Genomic DNA, 22,555 nt, shown 5'->3' on the forward strand with positions numbered 1-22,555 from the left:
TCTTGTGTCCTTAATTTCTTCTGTCCATCTGTAGTGAATGTAATTTGTGTAATATGCACGTATGTAAGAGAAAGACAGAAATCCAGAATGGTTACAGCAATATTTGAGCAGCTTGCACCATTTGAAAATAGATGTACCTCTAACCTGCTGTCTTGCTTGTGTGTTGTATTGCACCTTGTCGCCAGATCTATCATGAAGGACGTAGGCTTGAGAGAGATGATGATGCCAGGCACACAGATCAAAGCCTCCCTGTACATGGATGACATCACCGTCTTCTGCTCGGACTCACATTCAGTCCCAAGATTGATCAGCATCTGCGACCAGTTTGAACTGGCCATGGGCTCAGAGTCAATGTAGCAAGGCCAAGGCCATGTTCTTTGGCAACTAAACTGCCTAATCCTCTGTACCATTCACCATCAAGTCCAACTGCCTAATTTGGAGGAGCCAGACTGTGTGGCAAGAAATGGTGGGAATGGATAGCCAAGGTGAAAGCTGAAAATGTAGCAATGGTTCTCTCTCTTCATGGCAGGCAAAAAACCTGGTCATCAGACACCAAGCAATTTCAGTGGCACAGGTGTGGCCCATACCCTGCTCCTGCACCATGGCAGTCAAGCAACCTTCCATTTCATCTGGAGATACAGAATGGATCATATCCATTGGGTCATGATGTACAGATCTCCAGAGAAGGGGGAAAACATACCCAAAATAGCTCTCATCCTGATGGCCATCTTTGGGTGTGACTGCGTCAAGCTGCACATAGAGCTAAATGTCACTGTGTTGAGTTTCTACCTGCCCATGGTGTTGCAAAGGATGGGTCTGGCCTCATTGCCATGCAATATTTCATTCAGTTGGACCTTCCTTCACTACCTGCCCTTCGTAGAAAAGTTCCTGCAGAAAACTACCTTTGACCACATGTCCATCAGGCAGTAGTCAGTACAAAATGTCCTGGAGGCCCTGCAGGAGAAGAACAGGGTGGATCCTATGGGATTGTTTCCCAGGAAGACTGTCAAATCATTTGTCAGAATGCCTCATTGCACAAGCAAGCACCAAGTGGTTGCAAATGAGAGGGGTCCTCCCTGTTAGATCCTTCCTGCACAGTCCAGAGTCCCACTCTCAATGCAAGGAGTCTCACTCCCAATGCACACTGTCTTCGAGACAGTGGCTGTGTGGATTAGACAATCACCACCTCCTAACAGACTGTGCATTTTCCGAGAATGTCTAGGAAAGGGCTGCAGTGGTCTTGTTGAGGTGCAACCCAAGCAGCTCCATAACACGGGACTCTGTGCTCTGCAGGCTTTTCCCAGAGACGGATACTGAGTCAACCATTAACTGCTGACAAAAGATCACTAACTCAGTGAAAGACACAGTTTTGTCTGCCCATAATTTGTTGGTCTTTCGGTGCAAGAAGATGTCCACAAGCAATTGCTGCCAATTGGCACATTCCACGTTGCAGGAGTATGTGTTGAGGGTCACACCGAAACTCAATGCAGCCACCACAAAGGCTCTGTTGGGAATGACCACAGTCCAGGCTTCTGCACCACTCGACACTAAGGGCCTGGGCATTGTGTAACAGCTTCTCACTCGCTTCATGAGTGCATTGTTCAAGGGGAAACGAAAGTGGCAATGATGCATTGTAAGAAAATATATTGATGATACAATGAACATAGAAAAGACATGTCTCAATTGTATATACTATATATTATGAATAAAGAATATTTCTGGAAAAAGCTTATCTTTAGTCAACCGTAGGTTTCAAAGGTGCTGCTGTTTTCAGGAAAATTAAATTTCCATACACTTGCTACCAAAAGTTGAAAAAAATTTAGGATTTATTTTCTTTGAAACTTGGCAAAATCTTGGTTCCATAATATACATACACTCAACCCACAGTGTTAATTATTACATTATGCTGAATCATACAGACATTTTCTGTCAAGATATTACCCAAGAAAAAAGATGTGGTCTTACACTAAAATTAAAAGTTCCTGACAGACCAAGTAAGAATATTTCAACCATCTTCATTTATCAATCAGTCAAACCTTACTTCTCATTAAAGTTCTTTTTAGGGATGTCTATCAGAAACCTTTATGTTTCTATCCAGTCCTTTATATATACAGTTTTGATTTGTGTGATGCACTACATTGAGACTAATTATCTGTTCAAAAAACATTTATCAATTATATCACTTAAAGAACGAGACATGATTCCAATGCAGCCTTTGTTGTTTAATTCTTGTTGGTGGTTTTGCTGAAGTTAATATGGTGTATCTTTTTACAATATCTTCTGCTAAAGGTCACTTGGAGAAACTAAATTTGTGCACTACATGACATCTTACCTTCTCTGTAAAAGGGCAAATATCACTTTGAGCATGTCTTTAAAGGTCACTAAAAACTTTGTTCTCTATCTGGAATTAGTTACTTGTTAAATTTAATAGTGGGGCTCTGTCATTGCGCAAGCAGCCACCTAGGAATGTATCACAGCCCCTAAACATTTGACAGTTGTTCTCCTAGTTTTACCATTTGCAAAAAGACAAATTATGCAATTTTTTATACAAACAGTGAAATATTCTATTGTTTGCAGATTCAACAAGTGTACTGAACAGTTGAAAAGTTTAAATGCCTATAACTTCCTTTTTCTTTCATTCTGATTATTTTTGATATCTTTTCATTTAAGAAGAGAATCTTGAAGTGAATGATGGGGAAAGGTTGTTATCTCATTGAATCTAAAGGTGAGAAAGCTGAATTAAAACACACAATTAAAATGCCATTAGTGATGTTTATTCTGATCCCAGATCTATTAGTTTGGATTTTCTCCAGACTAATTTGTTTTTCTAGAGTGACATGTTTAAAATAGATCTAGCACTGTTAACTTAATATTAATTAGAATAACATACAAAAGCATGAAGGAAAAAAAACAGGAAGAAAACAAATTCTCTTACTATTGAGGCACTAATGAAGGAGGTTCTTCTATTTTCCCTAGTATTGGTGTATCAGCAGTTCCCACAGGCAGAACTTCAACTCGTATGATTTGAAGTTGTTCCTTTTCTAATCTTACTCTTCAAAGAGGAATATCGCCATTGTCTAATAATTAGCCTCTAGAACTTCATGTGCTCTCATAATACTGTTAGTTGTTCTACCCAATCTTTTAACTTTTAGCACATAAAAATAAAACCACTAATAACTATAGTGACAAATAAATATTCCTCAAAGGATGATGAAGCAGAGTTTTTGAAAATTTTTAAGGCAGAGGTATATACATATAAGCAAGGGGGTGAAATGTTACTGTAGGTAGATGAGAATGCAGAGTTGAGTTTACAATCAGATCAGCCATGATATTATATAGTAGAGTAGGCTCATGGGGCCAAGTGACCACCTACAGTTCTTAATTCATATGTTCACATGTAAGACAAAGAACATTAATAGCAGCTAACACATTCTAGTAAAGTGTCAATGCTTACAGATCCATTAGACTAGAAGGTCCTTGGATTGACTCAGTTTGCAGCACCGCACCTCACCCAACCTGGCTCTAAATTGAGTGTAGTTCAGGATTGGCTCTGAGATCCGAGATGTTTTGGAAAGAAGCTGATGGTGAATTTCTTTGGGGCAACATGTGCTCCACCATCTTATGTTAAAACCCCTCTTACATCTGCCAGAATTATCATGTCACACAGCAGAAATTGTAAGGAAATTCAGTTCCTTCCAGCAACATATAGGAAGGCTTCCAGGTGGGTAGAAGTGATATTCCACTTTCAGTAGAAGTTATATAACAGAACAAAAATTGGGCCTGTTTTTCGGACAGGTAAAACATATCTTTATGGCGTTAAATACCTCCAGTGCTCAACACCTCATCCTGGATGTCAGTAGTATGAATTAGAGTATTTAACTGAAAGTGGAGTAGGTGCCATCACAACAATATTGAGGGTTGCTATCAGACTCACTCAACTCTCTCACCTTTGCTTCGCCAAAAGACCTGCCTTAGGGCCACTACTGATATCACAGTTGGCCTTCATTGGAATAGAGGACATCAACTCTTGGTATCTGTGCTTTACCAGGATTGTAGTGATGAGGTCAACTCCTCAGCTTGAAGCAGGTTCCTTCCCTTCTAAAACACAAATCAAACATGTTGGTAACCTTGTGTCCAAAAGCAAGGTTCTCTTCTGAGATTTTGATAAACTGCTTTATTAAGAGTTAATACGTGGTAGAAATGGAAGAGAATGTTAATGTAAATCTATAGTTGTGACCATCTAATTTCCAGAATATTCTGTAATCTCCCTTCCCAGAATATAGAGTATTTTCATTTCATAAAGATCAAGTTGGAGTTTAACGAGCCAGTATCTTTGCAGCTTTCTTCAAACTCTCATGAACTGTCTTTTTTAAAAAAACATAGAAAGCATATTGTCCTTGATTATGTAGGCAGGGATCAATAAATGGTTCATCCTTAGCACAGTGTTATCATTATTGTCATCAAGCCATAACTCAAAAGACAAGCTCTAAATGTGGACTGACATATCAGTCCAGGAGTGAGGGTGTGCTGGATATCTGTTGGATGAGATGTAAATTGGATATTGTTAATTTCCATGTCTGTAAATTGTACACATGGATTTCCAAACAATATCTCAGTCATTCCAGCCAAAGGACATGCAAAGGTTCCTCATGACAGGGCCCTTGGCCCAACCGTCTTCAGCTGCTTCATCAGTGACCTTCTTTGCATCATAAGGTCAGAAGTGGGGATGTTTGTTGATGATTGAACAATTCAATCCCATTTGCATCTCATCAGCAAATTAAGCAATCCCTGTCTGACTGCCACAAGACCTAGACAACATTAAACAATGGTTAATAACTGCCAAGGCAACATTTGTGCCACAAAAGCATGAAGCAAACACCATCTCAAACAAGAGAGGGTCTAACCACCTATTCTTTACACTCTATGGCATCACGATTACTCATACCCCCACCAGCAACATCCTGGGCATGACCACTGACCAGAAACTCAACTGGAACAGTCACATAAATACAGTGGCCACAAGAGCAGGTCAGAAGCTGGATGTTCTGTAGTAAATGACTCAGCCTTGGACACTCCATAGCTTTTCTACTATTGGCAAGGCACATCAGGGGCATGATGGAATATTCTCCACGCGCATGCAAGCTCCAACTACGCACAGGAAACTCACTCGATTAATTGTGAAAGCTGCATGCTTGATTGACACACCCTCCACCATCCTATTCAATCAGATGCTGGACTGTGGAACATCTGGAAAATGACTGCAGTTATTTTCCCAGGCTACTTTGACAGCATCTCTACCACCAAGAAGAACAGAAGGGACAGGCACAAGGAAGGTATACAGTCTGCAGGTTCCCCTCCAAGTTGTATACCTTCCTGACCTGTTCCTTCATTGTCACTAGGTCTAAGTCCTGGAACACCCTCTCCTTAAGAGGAAGTATTTTCATCAGAAGGGCTACATTAGCTTAGGCAGATGGCTCACCACCTTCTTCTCATGGGCAATTAGGGATGGGCAATAAATGCTAACCTTACTAGCAACAATCAAACTTCTAAAATAAATCAATCAATCCTTTCTGCAGGTTTGATACAGACACTCAGGCATAAGACCATAAGATATAGGAGCAGAATTAGGCCATTCAGCCCAACAAAACTGTTCTGCCATTCAATCATGGCTGATTTTTTTCAACTCCATTCTCCTGCCTTCTCCTCGTAATCCTTAACCAATCAAGAATCTATCAATTCTCTGCCTTAAATACATCCAATGACTTGGCCTCCACAGCCCTCTGTGGCAATGAATTCCACAGATTCACCACTCTCTGGCTGAAGAAATTCCTCCTCATCTCAGTTTTAAAGGGATGTCCCTTTATTCTGAAGCTGTGCCCTTGGATCCTAGACTCTCCTACTAATGGAAACATCCTCTCTACATCCACTCTATCCAGCCCTTTCAGTGTTCGGTAGGTTTTAATGAGATCCTACTTCATCCTTCTGAACTCCATCAACTACAGGCCCATAGCTATCAAACGCTTCTCATTTATTAAGTCTTTCATTCCCAGGATCATTCTTGTGAACTTCTTCCAAACCCTCCCCAGGGCCAGCATATTTTTCCTTAGATACGGGGCATGTAGAATTAGGAAATGTAACTGGCTGGGTGGAAAGTTGATTTCATGGACAGAAAATCAAATTAGGGTAAATTGTCATTGTTGGCATTACAAATTATACACCTTCGTTCTCAGTTTATGTATTTGACCAGACAAAAAGTTACTGACAATAATAAAGGTAACATTTTGGCACACAATTAGCAAAACAGCAAAAGATTTCAGGAAGACATAATCAATTGGTAGGTGCAGACAATTTTATATAGAATGAAATGTGGGAGGTGACTCATTTTAGGACAAATAAGAATGGTAATACATGTTCAATGAAAAGATGGAAGCAGGGAGACACCTAGGGGTGCCAATACATACTTCATTGAGATGGTAAATGTAACTGGACTTTTTTTAAACAGATAATGGCGCTGAAGGGCATGCAATTTTATTCTATTATGCACATTGAATGAATGGTAGATTGAATAATTGAGATCCCCACCCATTCAATCTCATCAGCCTGAACCAATTTGGTAGCTCTGCTTCAGTTAATTGAAATAATTGGGATTGCTGCATTTTTCCAGTGCTGATGGGTAAGGAAACCCAGCCCTCCATCTGGGTTCTGGCAAATTATCCTCAAGAGTAATAACCTGAGAGATAATGTAAAAAAGCATTCAGAGGATTTTTGCATAAACAATACAAGAGAAGCAGTCATGTCACTAGCAATCAGTGAAAGTTGCTAATTTAGCCATATTCCATCCAGGTTCATGATGTAGAACTCACACACAATATTTTACCACAGTTAATCTGGAAGATCAAATTTGGTTCTGAGCTTGTGAAATCAGTCTCATAAACACCACATCCAATCATGACCTTAATTAATCAGAAAAATCTATGTCAAAGTCTTTGAGAATTAAGATAAGAAACAAAATAAATCTTTTACTTGTGACATTATACTCTTGCTTTCAACTGAGGTTTAATGGCACAATTAAGGAAGTGCCTATTGGCTGTAAAGCAATACCCTGAGATCTTAAAATGCTTGCACACAAATACTTTCTTTCTATTCAGAGCAGGAATATTATCTTGCTGTAATGTCAAACATTAATGCTCAACTAGGATCTAAAATTAATGATTTCATCTTTTATTTTGATTTATAGGATAATATATAGCACCTAAAATGTTTTACATTTCAAGAAATAATTTTGAAGTGTAAGCATGGAATAAAGAACATTGGAAGGAAAACTTAGGAAAGGAAGAGTAACATTAAAACTATTCCAGCAACACAGAAATGGTGGGAGTATTACATAATATTAATATAGCCAAGAATCCAGTTAACCCTTATAGAAAGCATTTGATAATAAACCGTTGAGGTAAGCAACAAAAACTCCAGAGTGATAAATGGCAGAAACCATTCTGATTTTTCATAACCTTCCAAGCTTAAAATGTACTCAGAATTAGGTGGCTCCTTTTGTAGACCCTGCCTGAAAGGACAGATTTCCAAATATCCTGATGTAGGAAGAATAGCAAAAGGCAGAGTTATGGAAACATTAGCATTTTTTCAAAGCTCTGAACATTTATGAAAGGTATTTTCATTCAACATATTTCGCAAAGAGACTTTGTTTTAAAACGCAAACACAGAGACCTCAATGTGCAATATCAATTATTTAGTTATTGGACAGTCAATTCTACAATCAACACAAGGCAAAGACTGTAAAACCACTACAGAATGTGAACCTGTACGTCCACCTAGTGGTGAAGATGAAAACTTCAGAAATAATTATTGAAGTTTCTACCTCAAGTTATGCAACAAAGCAGTATCAAATGATTTAAGTTTGAACGTTTACACTCTTTTGTTGATTTACAGGAAAAGCATTATTTGACATCATAAATGTACTCTGAAAAGCTTCATATGTACCTAGACCACTCCAACCTGCTTCTTGTTGTTCAGCCCACTACAATTCTCCATCACCTATGGTTTTGTACCAGCTATTGCTGTACTTCACTGCAATCGTATGTCACCTTCTCATTCAGTAACAAAAGCCTGGAATCCAAACAATGTAGCAGCTACTGGGAAAATTATAGTGGAAGGATGGCTTGGATCCATAGTCATGACCAATCATTGAAACATACAGCACAGAAGCAAGCCCTTTTGGCCTTCCTTGTCTATTCCAACCGTAAGGCACACCTACACTGATCCCATTTGCTCGCATTAGGTGCATACTCCTCTGTTTCCTTCATATCTAAGTACCTGTCCAAATGCCTTTTAAACATTGTAATAGTGTCTGCCTCCATTACCTCCTCTGGCAGCTCATTCCAGATATTCACCACCCTCTGTGTGAGAACTTACCCCTCAGATCTCCTTTAAATTTCTCTCCTCTCACCTTAAACCTGTGCCATCTGATTCTAGACTCCCTGCCCTGGGAAGAGGATTCTAACTATCTATCTCATCTAATGGCCCTCATAATTTTATAAATCTCTGTAAGGTCACCCCTCGACCTTCCATGTTCCAGTGAGCCTAAACCCAATTTAACCAATCTCTCCTTATAACTACAGCCCTACATTCCAGGCAACATCCTGTTGAATCTCTTTTGCACTCTTTCTATTGCTACCACATCCTTCCTGTGGTGTGGTGACCAGAAATATGCACAATACTCTAAGTGTGGTCTAACCAATGCTTTTTTTAAATAACTGCAACATGACATCCCAATTCTTATACTAAATTCCTCAGCCTATGAAGACAAGCATGCTAAATAAATAACATCCCAACTATATAGGGAAGCATATCAAGTCTTTCAAGATGACAAGGCCGTCATAGCCTGCCACTTACCTGAATGTTTCTGAGCCCTACCCATTTGTTTGCATGCCCACATGGTCAGAATATACTGACGCAGCTCCCATTTCTTCTCAGTCCATCACTTTGTCCATTCATCCCATTGTGAATACTTCCCACTCACACACAAGAACAAGTGCTGGGAGAAAAGTGAGACAGAACAAAGGGGTAAGGAATTAAAGTCATTGACAAGCATAGAGACAAGGACCAAGTAAAAGAGTGAGAGGAATTAACAGAAAAGAAACTATTTATTCTGTCCATAGAACTCTGGTTAGACCACACTTGGGGTATTGTGTTCAGTTCTGGTCACTTCATTATAGGAAGAATGTGGAAGCTTTAGAGAAGGTGCAGAGATTTACCAGGACACTGCCTGGATTGGAAAGCATGCCTTATGAGGATAGGTTGAGTGAGCTAGGGTTTTCCTCTTTGGAGCGAAGGAGGATGAGAGGTGACTTGATAGAGGTGTACAAGATGATAAGAAGCATAGTTCAAGTTCAAGAATAAATAGGTCTTTTTCAGGGTAGGACAATGATTAGCAGGGTACTACAGGATTTGTGCTTAGGCCACAAATATTCATATTATACATCAATCACTTGGTTGAGGGAACTAAATGTAATATTTCTAAGTTTGCCTTTAACAGCAAACTGAGATTGCAAGTTGTAAGGAAAATGCAAAGAGGCTTCAAACCAAGTTGAAATACATGGCAGATTCACTGTAACATGGATAAATTTGTAGGAAAACTGAATGGTAGATGATCCTTTAAAAGAAGATGGATTGAAAAAAATGTTGATGTACAAAGAGATCAGCATGTTCACTGAAAACAAACATACAGCCCTTCATTAAAATAAGTTTTGAGTACAGGAACAAGAATATCTTGCTACAATTTATACAGGGCTGTGGCAAGATAACAGCTGGAGTTTTGGTTTCCTTATCAAAGTCAGGAAATGTTTGCCATAGAGCAAGTGCAATGAAGGTTCATCAGACCGATTCCTGGGATGACAAGACTGTTAAACGAGGAGAGATTGGGTCGCCTAGAATTTAGAAGAATGAGAGACATCTGTTGAAATGTTCAGAATTCTGACAGGACTCAACAGACTAGATGCAGGTAAGAAATTTCCTTTGGATACATGGTCAAGAACCAGGCATCACAATCTCAGGATATATGGTATGACATTTAGGACTGAGATGATTCTTCACGCAGAGGGTGGTGAATTTGCAGAATACTCTACCACAGAAGACTGTGGAGATTAAGTTCACTGAGAAGTGGCAGATGGAGTTCAACCTGGAAAAGTCTGGTGATAAATTTCAGAAGATTGAATTTGAAGGCAGAAATAGAACGTTAATGGCAGGACTCTTAGCAGTGTGGAGGAACAGAGGGATCTTGGGGTCCACATCCATAGATCCCTCAAGGTTGCTACGCAGGTCGATAGTGTTATCAAGAAGGTGTATGGTGTGTTGGCCTTCATTAGTCGGGGTATTGAGATCAAGAGCCGCAAGGTAACGTTACAGCTCTATAGCACTTTGGTTAGACCACACTTGGAATATTGTGTTCAGTTCTGGTCACCTCATAATAGGAAGGATGTGGAAGCTTTAGAGAGGATGCAGAGGAGATTTACCAGGATGCTGCCTGGATTAGACAGCATGTCTTATGAGGATAGTTTGAGTGAGCTAGGGCTTTTCTCTTTGGAGAGGGAGAGGATGAGAGGTGACTTGATAGAGATGTACAAAATGATAAGAGGCATAGATCGAGTGGACAGTCAGAGAATTTTTCCCAGGGCGAAAAATGGCTAACACGAGGTGACATAATTTTAAGGTGATTGCAGGAAGGTATAAGGGGGATGATAAAGGTTGTGGGGGCAAATACATTAGGGACATTTAAGAGATAGATAGCCACATGAATGATAGAGAAATGGAGGGCTATGGGGGAGGGAAGGGTTAGATAGATATTAGAGCAGGATAAAATGTCAGCACATCATGGACTGAATGACTTGTACTGTGCTGTAATGCAATGTTCTATGTTCTTAAATACATTTAGGAAAAATAGATAATTTCTGAACACAAAAAGGCATCAGCCAAATATATAGAGATAATCAGCCAATGATAGCCTTGAACAGTGGGGGCCAGATTGAAGCCCCAATGGCCTACTTCTGCCTTAATTTTCTGTTTCTAAGATCCAACATCCTAATGCTGCCTCAGGTTTGGAAAATTAAAATCAGCCAAAATTGTCATTCCACTTTGCAAAATAGTGACTGAATTGCAGAATTACAGTCTCTGCTTCCCTCATCACCTTTCATTACAAGATGAACAATATTGCATTTATACAGCTCCTCCCACATCCTTTTCATTACATCAAGTACTTTACAGCCAACAAAGTACTGTGATGCAAGAAACTCTGTAACCACCCCCGCCAATGACCTAGTAATCCATCAGATATTTCATCATATTTCACCTGCAAACTCTTTGGCAAACTATTCAAAGGCCTTTTCCAGGGGACAGGGAGTAGATAAAAATAAAGCATGGATCTAACATAGAGCCGAATATAAAAATATATTTTCTGGTACCGTCCATATCAAGAACATTACAGATCTAAGCTGCTAGAAGCTAAAATATGACTTTTCTACAAACATAACTTATTCAAATTTAAACACAAAACATGAAGTCAATTTTTCTTTATTTTTTTAATCTGCAGTGCTAATAAGCAAATAGCCCCCACATCCGAAGGTAATCTACATTTATACAGAGATCTGATATGGTAATAATCTGAAAATGGTTTCATGTAAAATAGACAGAAATGACCAGATGTAAAAGCTAAATATGCTGCAATGAGTTACAATTATACCTACAGAGATTAATGAGTGGAATGAATTGTAATTACTCAATATTAAGTGTCAGCTAATCATAAAATACAAGCATTGTCCAAGCCTTGGCACTTCAAAGTACACATCTGCAATGCACTATTATCTTTCTTTGTTTCTGACAATATTCACTGCATCTTTAAAAGTAAAAGCCCTAATTTTATTACATTTGAACAATATGGCTATCAAATATAATAGAAAACAAAATAATGATTTTGATAAGAAAAACAACAATAAGAAACCATACCAAAGCAAATCAACCACAATCAAGTTAAATGAAACAAGATACTCTGGTCAATTCTCATCTTGAAAAAATGGACAAACTACTCAAAATTCAATGTTCAGATCAGAAGGATTGGAATTAGAGATCCAAGTAAAACAATTGGTCATGATATTCTCAATCACAAATAAATCAATAGAGTGCTGGAAGTGCAGATATTCCATCAGCATCTGTTAACTACAAAGAAAGGTCAGTATTTGGGTGAACCGTTCTCACAGAATTTTTACAATAGGAATGCAAATCCTGTCGTTTTACAGATGCCAGCTGAACTACTCTATATTTCCAGAGTTTATAATCTTTCCAGATGCATAGAACCTGCCTTAATCTTAGAAAGCATCCTTTAGTGTCCTCTACATATACATAGAGCAACATCACTTTACACTGGTATTGTGTATTATAAGGGCATTGGATGGACACTGCAGCAGGTTGCTCACAGTTGTTTCAGTTGTGGCACCACCTTGCCCTTACTGCAATTAGTCACTGGATATTTTCATACGTAATGGGAAGGAGTATGTGGAAGGGCATTAGTGTAGTCAGGGCCAGCACTGAGGTAAGCAGTAAAACTGGAAATCAGAACTTTCATTGTGGGGTGGGGAATGTAGAAAAAAAATGGACAACTGGGAAAGCTGTGTTGGGTAGATCTTATTGTCCGGTGAATGAAGTAACCAACAATGGCCGCTCACAGGACAATGCTCCAAAAGAATTGCTGTCCTGGGAATAACATTATCCCATACTCCTAATGCAGAAATTGCTTTGAGACTCAATAGTGAGACACACTAGGTAGTGCCTTGTCAAAGTTCCAAAATGATATAAAATGAGCAAGAAGTGGCTGTTATTGTTTTTAAACACACTAAAAAAAAAGTTCAGGTGCATAACTCTGATATAACCACTTTTTCCTCACGAATGCATTTCCAGATCTATTATTCAGGCTTGAAAGTCATCTTTAACCAAGAAAATGTAATATCGGTCTGTAGCAGTTTCTCAGCTACTTATTCCAGAATCAACCCTATGCCCTCTAAAAATATTCAACCTGTGGGACACTTTACTGCAATGTACATAAAAAATACATCTTTTGACATTTTTACACAAAAGATTTCAATGCATGAATTTGTTTTTAAATGTACACAAATAAATGAACAAGTGCAAACACAGCTTCAAAGGTAACTTTTTCTAATTTGGTTGATCCTCCAGAAAAAAAATGTACTCAAGTATTCATGAACTCAATACTTTACTTATTTAACTCAATACTTTACTCTATATATGCCTTTAAGTTCTGTCCATTTGCATTTAGATTTACAAATGTGGTAAAAGTTGGTACTAAAAAGAAAAATGAAATTAAATTGCACAAGTTAATTTGAAAATATTCAGTTGTGCACCAGCTTCATATTAAATATGGTCATTTGGTATGAAAACAAATCAGTCACAAGTCACTGCATTTCAAGAGCATTTAGATATATTCTTAGCAAGAACAAGTTTCAGATGAACATTTTTATTCTATAATTGTGAAACAAGTTTAAAAAATGTAGCACGTCTTCATTACACTTAACAAAGAATATCTTACAAAAGTAATGAATGCACTAAACGTAAAGATACATGTACCCAAAAAAATACAGTAATTTAAAATAAACAAGGGTAGAATACAATAGTTATTCCAGCTAAGGACAAGCATCAGATCTGTAGAACTTCAAAAGTTGTCAATTCCATTTTCAGCATCAAAGATTTTCTGGACCTCAACAAAAACCTGAAAAGAAAATAAATAATACATTCTCAAACTTGACTATGCAACACTATATTTCGCTTACAACAGATTTTTCCATATAAAAAGGGGAAATATCAGTATGCCCAAGATAATAATAAAAGAATTATTTTCAACAAAGCATGAAAATACTTATTTGAAAATTCCACATTCAACTGTCATATTTATGTCCAGTCGCATTAAAAAATTCAATGTATGTGGATTCTGAATCCAAGAAAGACATTTTTGATTTACTTTTCTTCTTCCAAATGTGTTGATTGGGTGGGTATTGTACTGGATTAGCAGCCCAGAAGTCATGAGTTTAAAAATCACTTCATTAAAAGTTGTGAAGTAAATTACCAGATTTCTTGAATTCTATAGGCTGATAAAAGGAAAATAACCACGTGTTCCACGATTTTAGCTGGTTCATTATTCTTCATGGAAAGGAATCTGTCACCTGTGCCTACTCTAAACTAAGTATAATTTCAATCCCCTATTACTTGTTTGACTCATGTCAACAAAGGCTAAACAAAAACCACCTTGCAACGGTAGAATACAATGACAGAATAATAATAACTTTAAGGAAACAATTTCTATTTATTTCTTTTACAGTTTGATTCATTCCAAAAAATGGATTAAATGGGAAATAATAATGGTCAGCATTTTATGACAAAAAGAAACACATCGTCCAAAAATACATAAAATACTTGCTCTGTATCAAAGAGCTACTGCATGAAAGCTTTTGCTTTGTTTACATATTACACACCTCATCGATACTTTTGGCTCCATCAACTCTTCTTACTTTTCCTTCTTTTGCGTATAGTTCGATAATGGGTTTAGTAGACTGCATGTAAGTCTGAATTCTGAAGGAGATACAATAAATATTAATAGTATGAGAAGATAGTTTTAAAAACAAACAGAATAAAAAACACATAAAATAGGCCCAATAGCCTCTTTCCATTCTGTATAACTATATGTTTATGAAATAAATTTCTACCTTTTCTGCAGACTCAAGGTATTGTCATCTGTTCTTCCACTACCTTTTCCTCTTTCAAGGCAACGTTCCATACATATCTTTGGCAACAGAAGAAAAAAAATTAAGTTTAATTTTCAGTAAGTATTGGTATATTTTTGTCAAATGTACTATGATACAGTGAAAAGTTTCGGTTTTCGTGCCATCCAGTGAGATCATGCTACACGTAAGTACATAGAGATAGTAAAAACAGAATGCAGAAAGAAAAGTTGCAAAGAGGATTAGGGGAGATAAATAGAACAATAAAAAGTTTTTAGATAGAACCCGATGAAGAGACAGCACAAGAAGATCCAAGGTAGATTTGCAATGTACTTATCTAATCACAAGAACTGTATTCACAAAGTTATCGAGCTACAGGTAACTGCATTACAATGCTGTGGCAATAACAAAGACACGACTAAAATGAGGACTGGCATATGGTTTCTAACTATTCCTGGATACATTGCGCTATAGAAAGATAAGGAATAAACAAAAAGCAGGGAGTGGCTGCATTGAATAACAAAAACATAGTACAACAGGAGACAGGATGTCCCAGAATGATCATGTACAGGATCTGTTAAAAGTAAAAAAAATAAGAGGTGCAATTACACAGTTAGATTATTCTACAGGCTGCCAACCACTAGCAAGGATACTGAGGAGCAAATGTGCAATAGGCACAAAGTAATAGGGGACCTTAACTATACACTTATAGACTAGAATAGCAAAAACAAAGGGCAAAGAAAGGGGAGAGGAATTTCTGCAGAGTGTTCAGGAGAACTTTCTTAACCAATGTTTCTGGCCCACTGAGGTAAGTAACATTTTTAAATTTATTTTTAAATTTAATTTTGTTTACAGCGTGGTAACAGGCCCTTCCGGCCCAACGAATCTGAATGTACAAACTCCTTACAGACAGCGACGGGAATCGAACCCCGATCGCTGGCAATGTAATAGCATTGCGCTAACGGCTACGCTACCGTGCCGCAACATAGTTGGATTTTGTTCTGGGAAATTAGCCAGGCTAAGTGGAGCAAGTATCAGTCAAGGTAGATTTAGAAAACATCAAATCATAATATCATAAAAGTTTAAAACAGCTAAGGAAAAGCATATAGGGCAATCTAAGCTAAAAATGGAGAACAGCCAACTTAAACAGGATGTAAATAGATCCACCTGAATAAACAGGATTCCAAAATTGACATTGTAAAGATGTGTTGGAAGAAAAGAATGGCTTTAGTAAAGATATTTCAACAGAGCAGACCAAATGGCCTCCTCCTGTGATCCCTTGAAACAAAGCATCCCCAGAGAAGTAAAACCACCCACCCCTCACTCCAAAACATGTCGAGTTGTTTGGCAAACAGCTAGAGCATAATCAGCAAATGGACAATGGCCCAGATGACTTACTTCAGTCCCACAATTTCTAGGATTCATATGCTCTACTGGATTTCGGTTATGGTAGACAACTCTTTGCATTCAAACAAACTACCTAAATCCAAACTTATACTTAACAGGCATGTCATCTCTTCTGAACATAATCTAAATAAACTACAATTTATACATGTCAAGTTTTACTGGTTACCCATATTCCTTATGGATTTTTTTTTAAATGTTTTGGAGTCTTAATGGCTGAAAGATGAAAATGTCAAGGGAAATTGTGTGTGCACTTTTCAGGATGGTACCATGGGACTAGGCATGTTTGTGCAACTCAAGACATGGGGGCAAGTATTCATGCACATGTGAGCAGGATGGACAAGGCATATTATGGGAGTGGAGATAAATGCCATTGAACTCCTCACCCCAACCTACTGTTGGGCCTCAAAGAAGAGAAACACCATATGTAGAAACTCTTCATCAGAACTGGAAGAGGTAGTTCAGTAACAGCTTTATAGCTCAGTTCTGTGATAGGTTTATAGCTTGTAGAGATAGGTACAGGGAAAGGGGAAGAAAATATTGAACAGTGAAGGTAGGACAGAGTAAATTACATATCTCTAGAATTCAACTTCCTTCTTTGGACAAACAAGCCCATGTTCCAGTACCATTATTTTGCACTTCTAAAGTTTTGTCATTTAACCTTTTGCTCTATCAGAGGCATTTTCTTTCCCTATCTCAGTACTTACTTAAAACCTGTTTTAGGAAGTACTGGTTCCAGTTCCAAAGAAAGGTCATCAACAGGAAACATTAATTCTGCTTCCCTGTCCAAAAATGTTATTTGATGTGTTAAGTATTTCTAGTATTTGCTTTTATTTCAGATATCCAGCACTTGCAAAACCTGCTAAATTCACTCTCCAGAATTCTATTGCTCACTTAAATAATCAAGGGAATGGGCAGAGGAATGCTGGAAATTATTTAAGCATTCGTCCATTGATAAACAATCACCCTCAGGATATTTTCTTTCCAAAGATAATCCAGTTACCTCATTGCTGCAGTCAAAGAAAAGGACAAATTTTACATCAGCATTATTATCCATTATCTTGTTCCAGCCTTCAAGATTGTCCGTATTTCTGGGAAATCCATCAATGAGAAATTTGTTCTTTGTGGCATCTTTAGCCATTGTGTCATCCATTGCCTGAAAAATAAGCCAGAACTGTAATGCAAACATATTGCTGGACTATTTTCCAGTTCTGATCATAAAGCACACCTCAGCAGCTGATCAGATAAGAATCAGCAAGAACACACACTTACTGTCACCACCACTTTTTTTTACATTACTTGGACTGGGATGACAGATCCAAAAGATAACATATTTTGGACACTTGTGTCTTTCATATATTCCTTGAGCTTGCTCATCTTTTCAAAGTACTATTTGAGTACTGTAACAAAACAAGAATGATGGTAAACCAGCTTCTGGTCCTTATAAAAATGTTAAATGAATTGCACTCATATTTCAGAACAGAATTTTAAAATAACAACAGTATTTATTAAAAATGTATCTTTGCTATTTCAGACCAGTTTTCTCTGTATTCCAATTTTTTAATTCTTGTTCCACAAAATGTTTAAAACATTAGCTCAAAAATTATGCTTCTTCCTTCCTGCTTTAATTGTGTGAGGGTTCTTCAGTATGACTGGCTGCTCAACCAATTTGACATACACCAGGAATAACTCTAAACTGAGTCAGAAAAAAAGGCAAAGCACCCCACAGAGGCTACATTGCTGCTAACACCAGAACCAAGCCATTAATTTTATACATTTCTAAAAGATAGTAATTGTTTTACTAAATAGTTTTAATGTGGAGAAATTACAAATTCAGTTGCAATCTTTTTAGAGCCTTCTCAGTGCCAAAACTTTGGACAGGAGGCTTTGCAAAACAAAATCCAATCCAGTGCACTAAAGTAACTAATCTGCAGTACAACTGAAGTACATGAACACAGCAACTTTTCCAAGGATCCCATTGAATCCACAAAATGGTAAATTACAATCATTCTAGGAATTCCAAGTCCTGAAACTTTAACCTTCTGTAGGATGTTGAAAGATGGCTTACCCTTTTAAGGAGATTAATAGTTATCTCCACTGGTACAATTTTCCCTTCTTTTATGTAATTGTCAATAAGTTCTCCATACTGAGTACCTTCCTTGTTTCGTTCGGCACGAAGTAGATCACCAGCAGAGAAGTGAGTGTATCCATATTTCTGGAGAACATTAAAAGGTACAGAATTACAATTTATAATAATTTATGCAATTTTCATATAGCGAAAAGATAATTCTCAGTAGTTTCAAATTCTTGTGGTTTTTAGCTGAATTATCATATGTGCAAGAAATATTCCAGAACTCACCAAGCTTCCTGCCTGTTACTCATTATAAATAGCATAAAAATCTAACACATGCTACACCCATGATTCAGATGTGGTCCAATATTTTCTTACTTTTAGGACAACAGCACTGTTTAGATATAATCTTAATTTGTTGTTAAAATGAACCAGTTCCCAATTATAAACTGGACACGCCCCTTGGGTGTTCCACATGGGCAGCTGAAATTAAATGGTCGTGTTCAAATCAAGCAAGATTAAAGAGCAAAGATATTTGTGATAGGAAGCAAGGCCTAAAATCTCTCTATTTGAATTATTCATGTATCTATCTTTATATTTCCATCGCAAGTTCCAATAAAATTCTACTCTTATTTTGATCATCCAATTCAATAAACAGTGGATCAAACCAGTGGAGTTTGGTACCCCATCAGGCTAAGGGACATCAAGACTATTGTAATAATGTCAAATTTTAATGTTAGTTTGAGATGGAACTTGTAAACTTTACCTTAAAAGCTTTTGTTCCACATAATTAAGTTTGCTACATCAATTCTCTAAAATTTGGGTAAAGTCCTCTTAAATGATTGTATTTTACTTCCTTCACCCATAATCCATATTCTCTACGCAGAAATGAGAAATGAACTTAGCTGGTCTATTAACTACATCAGAAAACTGAAAAGGTTCCTTCCCCAAAATACAAGTGAACTGGTAGGATTCAGTTAACACCAGTCAATAAAAAAAAAATCCAGTTTTACCCATAGCATTGTCAGTGTTTAAGTTACCAAAAGAAATATCCAGTCACAGATAACTAAAATAATTCCAGAAAAGGCATATTTTATCCATTTAATTGAAAGTTATATCTTACCAATGACTTGCCAATTCACAGGTCATTTTCCATAAATTGGGAAATATGTCCTAAAATAATAACAACTAATAGTGCGTATACAATGCATACACTGGAGATTTCAGAAACTCTGCTGACTGGAAATGTGATCATACGGACAGAAAACCTTTCACATTCAAATGTCCAACATTCAAAAAAAAATCATAGAAAAGTTAAAATAAAAAGGCTATTCAGCCCTTGTGGCCATGCTGAGCAAAAATGAGCTACCCAATCTAATTGCACCTCACAGCACTTTGATAGAGTCATAGTTGTTCAACACAGAAACAGGCCATACCAACCACTGTACTTATCAAAATTAGTCCCATTTACCTACATTTGTCTGTAGCCAGCTAAGCCTTAGCAATTCAAGGGTTCGTCTCAATGCTTCCTAAACATTGCAGGAGTACCTGCCTCTAGTACTTCCACAGGCAAGCTCCAGATTTCAAATACTCTCTGTATGAAACAAACTCCCCTCCAAACCACTTGCCTCCCACCTTATTCCCATGGCCTCATTTTAGACACCCCGTTCAAGGGGATCTTACTATCTACATTACCTATTCCCTTATAATTTTGCATCCCCCTACTTGGTCTGTGGCATTGCAGGTTAGGGCTTTTCAAGTACATCCCCACATACTTTTTAAGTAAGATGAGTGTTTCTGGCTCTACCACTCTTTCAAGGAGTGTGATCCAGACACCAACCCCTACCACTCCTTGGAAGAAAATATTTCCTCATCCCTTTAATTCTTCTGCTAATTACTTTAAATATATACCCCCTGATTTTTATCCCCTCCAAGGGGGATAGGTCCTTCTTATTTACCCACCTATTTTGTACCTCTGGATTAAATATCTCATTAGCTTCCTCTGTTCCAAAAGAAAGCAGCTTTTATTCGATTGTTCCTCACATTCGATTGGTTCTAGTCCTGGCAACATCTTTCCAAATATCCTTCGAACCCTCTCCTGTGAAATTATATCTTTCCTGTGATATGTTGATCAGAACTGTTTGCAGTATTCATGCTGTGGGTCTTCCTGACTGTGCATGTAATTCTAGTCCAACATCCCTGACCTTATATACCATGCTTCAGCTAAAATTGGTAAATTGGTTTATTATTGTCACATGTACCAAGGTACAGTGATGCATGTCATCCATATAGATCATTTCATCACATCAGTGCATTGAGGTAGAACAAGGGAAAACAACAACAGAATGGAGAATAATGTTTGACAGTTACAGATAAAGTGCAGTGCAGCCTTTTTAACTGCTTATTGATCGGTTGTGCTCCCTTTAAGGACCTGTGGTTGTACATACCAAAGTCCCCATGCATCTCCACACCACTCGATATTCACACATTTATTGTATACTTCTACACCTCCCCCAATGCATTACCCCAAATGACCAGACCATCTATATTCTCCTGCAACTGAAGTGTTTCTCCCCAGTATAAATCACACAGCCAACTTAGGAATGAAAAGCAAAAACCACCAGATGCTGTAAAGCTGAGAAATACTGGAAATACTCAAATGATATAGCAACTGTGGACAGAAACTGACTTAATTTTATGCAGGAACGTTTCAGAATAAATCGTCTGATAAAACGTTATAAACCTGAAACTCCCTCTCCACAAATATTGCCCAGCCCGCTGAATATTTCCTGCATTTCAAGTTTTTCCCCTAATTTGCTAATGTGTGAATTACTTTCAGACTTCATTAGTTCCACCTATATTCAGGTCTAAATCATTAATATACAAAAAGAGTCTTTTGGACTCTCACTGGCAATACACACCCATCAACTATTACCCTCTGCTTCCTGCCACGGGTCCATTTTTAGATACAATCTGACACACTCCCTCGGATCGCCTGGGTTTTACTTTCCAGACCAGCGGGACCTCGTCTAAAGCCTTGCTCAGATCCACGTACACTCGCCCTCCCTTGTTACCGCCTCCAAAGCAAATCAGACCAGCCACACACGGACTTGCTACATCATCCCGAAAATGTAAGGGAACGTATAACTTTGCAAAGGGACAATTTTGTTATCAATCGGCCCACACAATTTGCATCCAACCTGACAAAATATTACAGTAACGGGCCTTTAAAGGAAAGGCAGGCTCACACCGACCTCGGGTTATCATTGAGGGCCGGGGCACCAATCTCTAGTTTGGGATCAGAGTGGATGAGCAGCTGTACCGAGTGTTGTGCGTGACCCGGCCCATGGCTTCTCCAGGCTGGGCGGCTGCTCTCCCTCCCTCCGGCTCCTGCTACTTATCCACCCACCTTAACGATGTTGGTACACTGGGTCCCCTTGCCGGCTCCTGGCCCACCAAGCACGAAGACCACCTTGGGCTTCATTCGCAGCAGCTTCCGGACTAAAGATCCCAAGCAGCTAATAACCATACGCCGAGAACTCAACGCTGCTCCACCTCGCTCCTCCCACAGGTCAATGAGAAACGTTGCTGTTCAAACACAATCTTCTGCCACCTCTCGTCCACAGCCGGGCCGCCTCCTGACACAAGTCATGCGGAGGAACGACTGCTTCCGGGTGTGAGCTGCACGCTTGCAATCTTTGTTCGGTTCAGGGCAGTGGGAAGGCTGCAATCAGGACGCTTTTGACATTTGCATATGAAATCCAAAGTCATCAACAAGTTCACTACCCTTAAAATAAATATTAGCGTTATTGCTTACTCTCCAAACGTCAGGATATTAATTTTCCCGGGACATCGCTTGCTCTTACCGTACTTCCTCAGCTAAACCTATCAGAGTAATCCTCTAACCCTTCTCTCGGCTGTTGTTTCTAAACTGGCCACCCCAGCCACTCCCTGTAGTGGTAGGTTCCACGTTATCGTCACTATTTGGGTAAATAAGTTTCCTCTGAATATCCTCGTGTTACTTGTCGACCATCATAAACTGATTTCCTTTAATTATGTTCTTGCCCACGAATGGGAACATTCTCTCTGTATTCACTTTGCCAGAGCCTTCATTAATCTTTTCTCAGGAGAAGAGATAAAAATCCCTTCAATCCCTTCCTGATATGTATAACCTCACATTTGTGGTATCATCCCTGTAAAATCTGCTCTGCAATATCCTTTATATTATCATGGTGACCAAAACTACATAATACCAAAGTTCAGTACAGGTTTATTACTTCCCTATTTT

The 22,555-nt window shown here is 38.3% G+C and overlaps 1 protein-coding gene across 1 annotated transcript; it reads right to left on the bottom strand.

Moving 5' to 3' along the window:
- Window positions 1–11,564: 11,564 nt before the first annotated feature.
- cmpk (cytidylate kinase) lies at window positions 11,565–22,225 on the bottom strand. Its single transcript, XM_052011450.1, has 6 exons — window positions 21,677–22,225; window positions 18,265–18,411; window positions 17,200–17,352; window positions 14,778–14,854; window positions 14,547–14,643; window positions 11,565–13,786 (listed from the first exon to the last, which is right to left on the bottom strand). The coding sequence occupies exons 1-6, from the start codon at window positions 21,794–21,796 to the stop codon at window positions 13,730–13,732; spliced, it is 651 nt and encodes a 216-aa protein (XP_051867410.1). The 5' UTR covers window positions 21,797–22,225; the 3' UTR covers window positions 11,565–13,729.
- Window positions 22,226–22,555: the final 330 nt, after the last annotated feature.

This window comes from Pristis pectinata, chromosome 3, assembly GCF_009764475.1.
Source record: "Pristis pectinata isolate sPriPec2 chromosome 3, sPriPec2.1.pri, whole genome shotgun sequence".
Taxonomy (NCBI): Eukaryota; Metazoa; Chordata; class Chondrichthyes; order Rhinopristiformes; family Pristidae; genus Pristis; species Pristis pectinata.

Excerpts from the sequence above, each read along its gene's own strand:
- cmpk (XM_052011450.1), bottom strand. The coding sequence starts at position 21,796 with ATGGTTATTAGCTGCTTGGGATCTTTAGTCCGGAAGCTGCTGCGAATG. Across the intron at positions 17,353-18,264 it reads CTATTAATCTCCTTAAAAGG|GCAATGGATGACACAATGGC; the intron begins GTAAGCCATCTT and ends CTTATTTTTCAG. Across the intron at positions 13,787-14,546 it reads GAGCCAAAAGTATCGATGAG|GTTTTTGTTGAGGTCCAGAA; the intron begins GTGTGTAATATG and ends TTTTCTTTTCAG.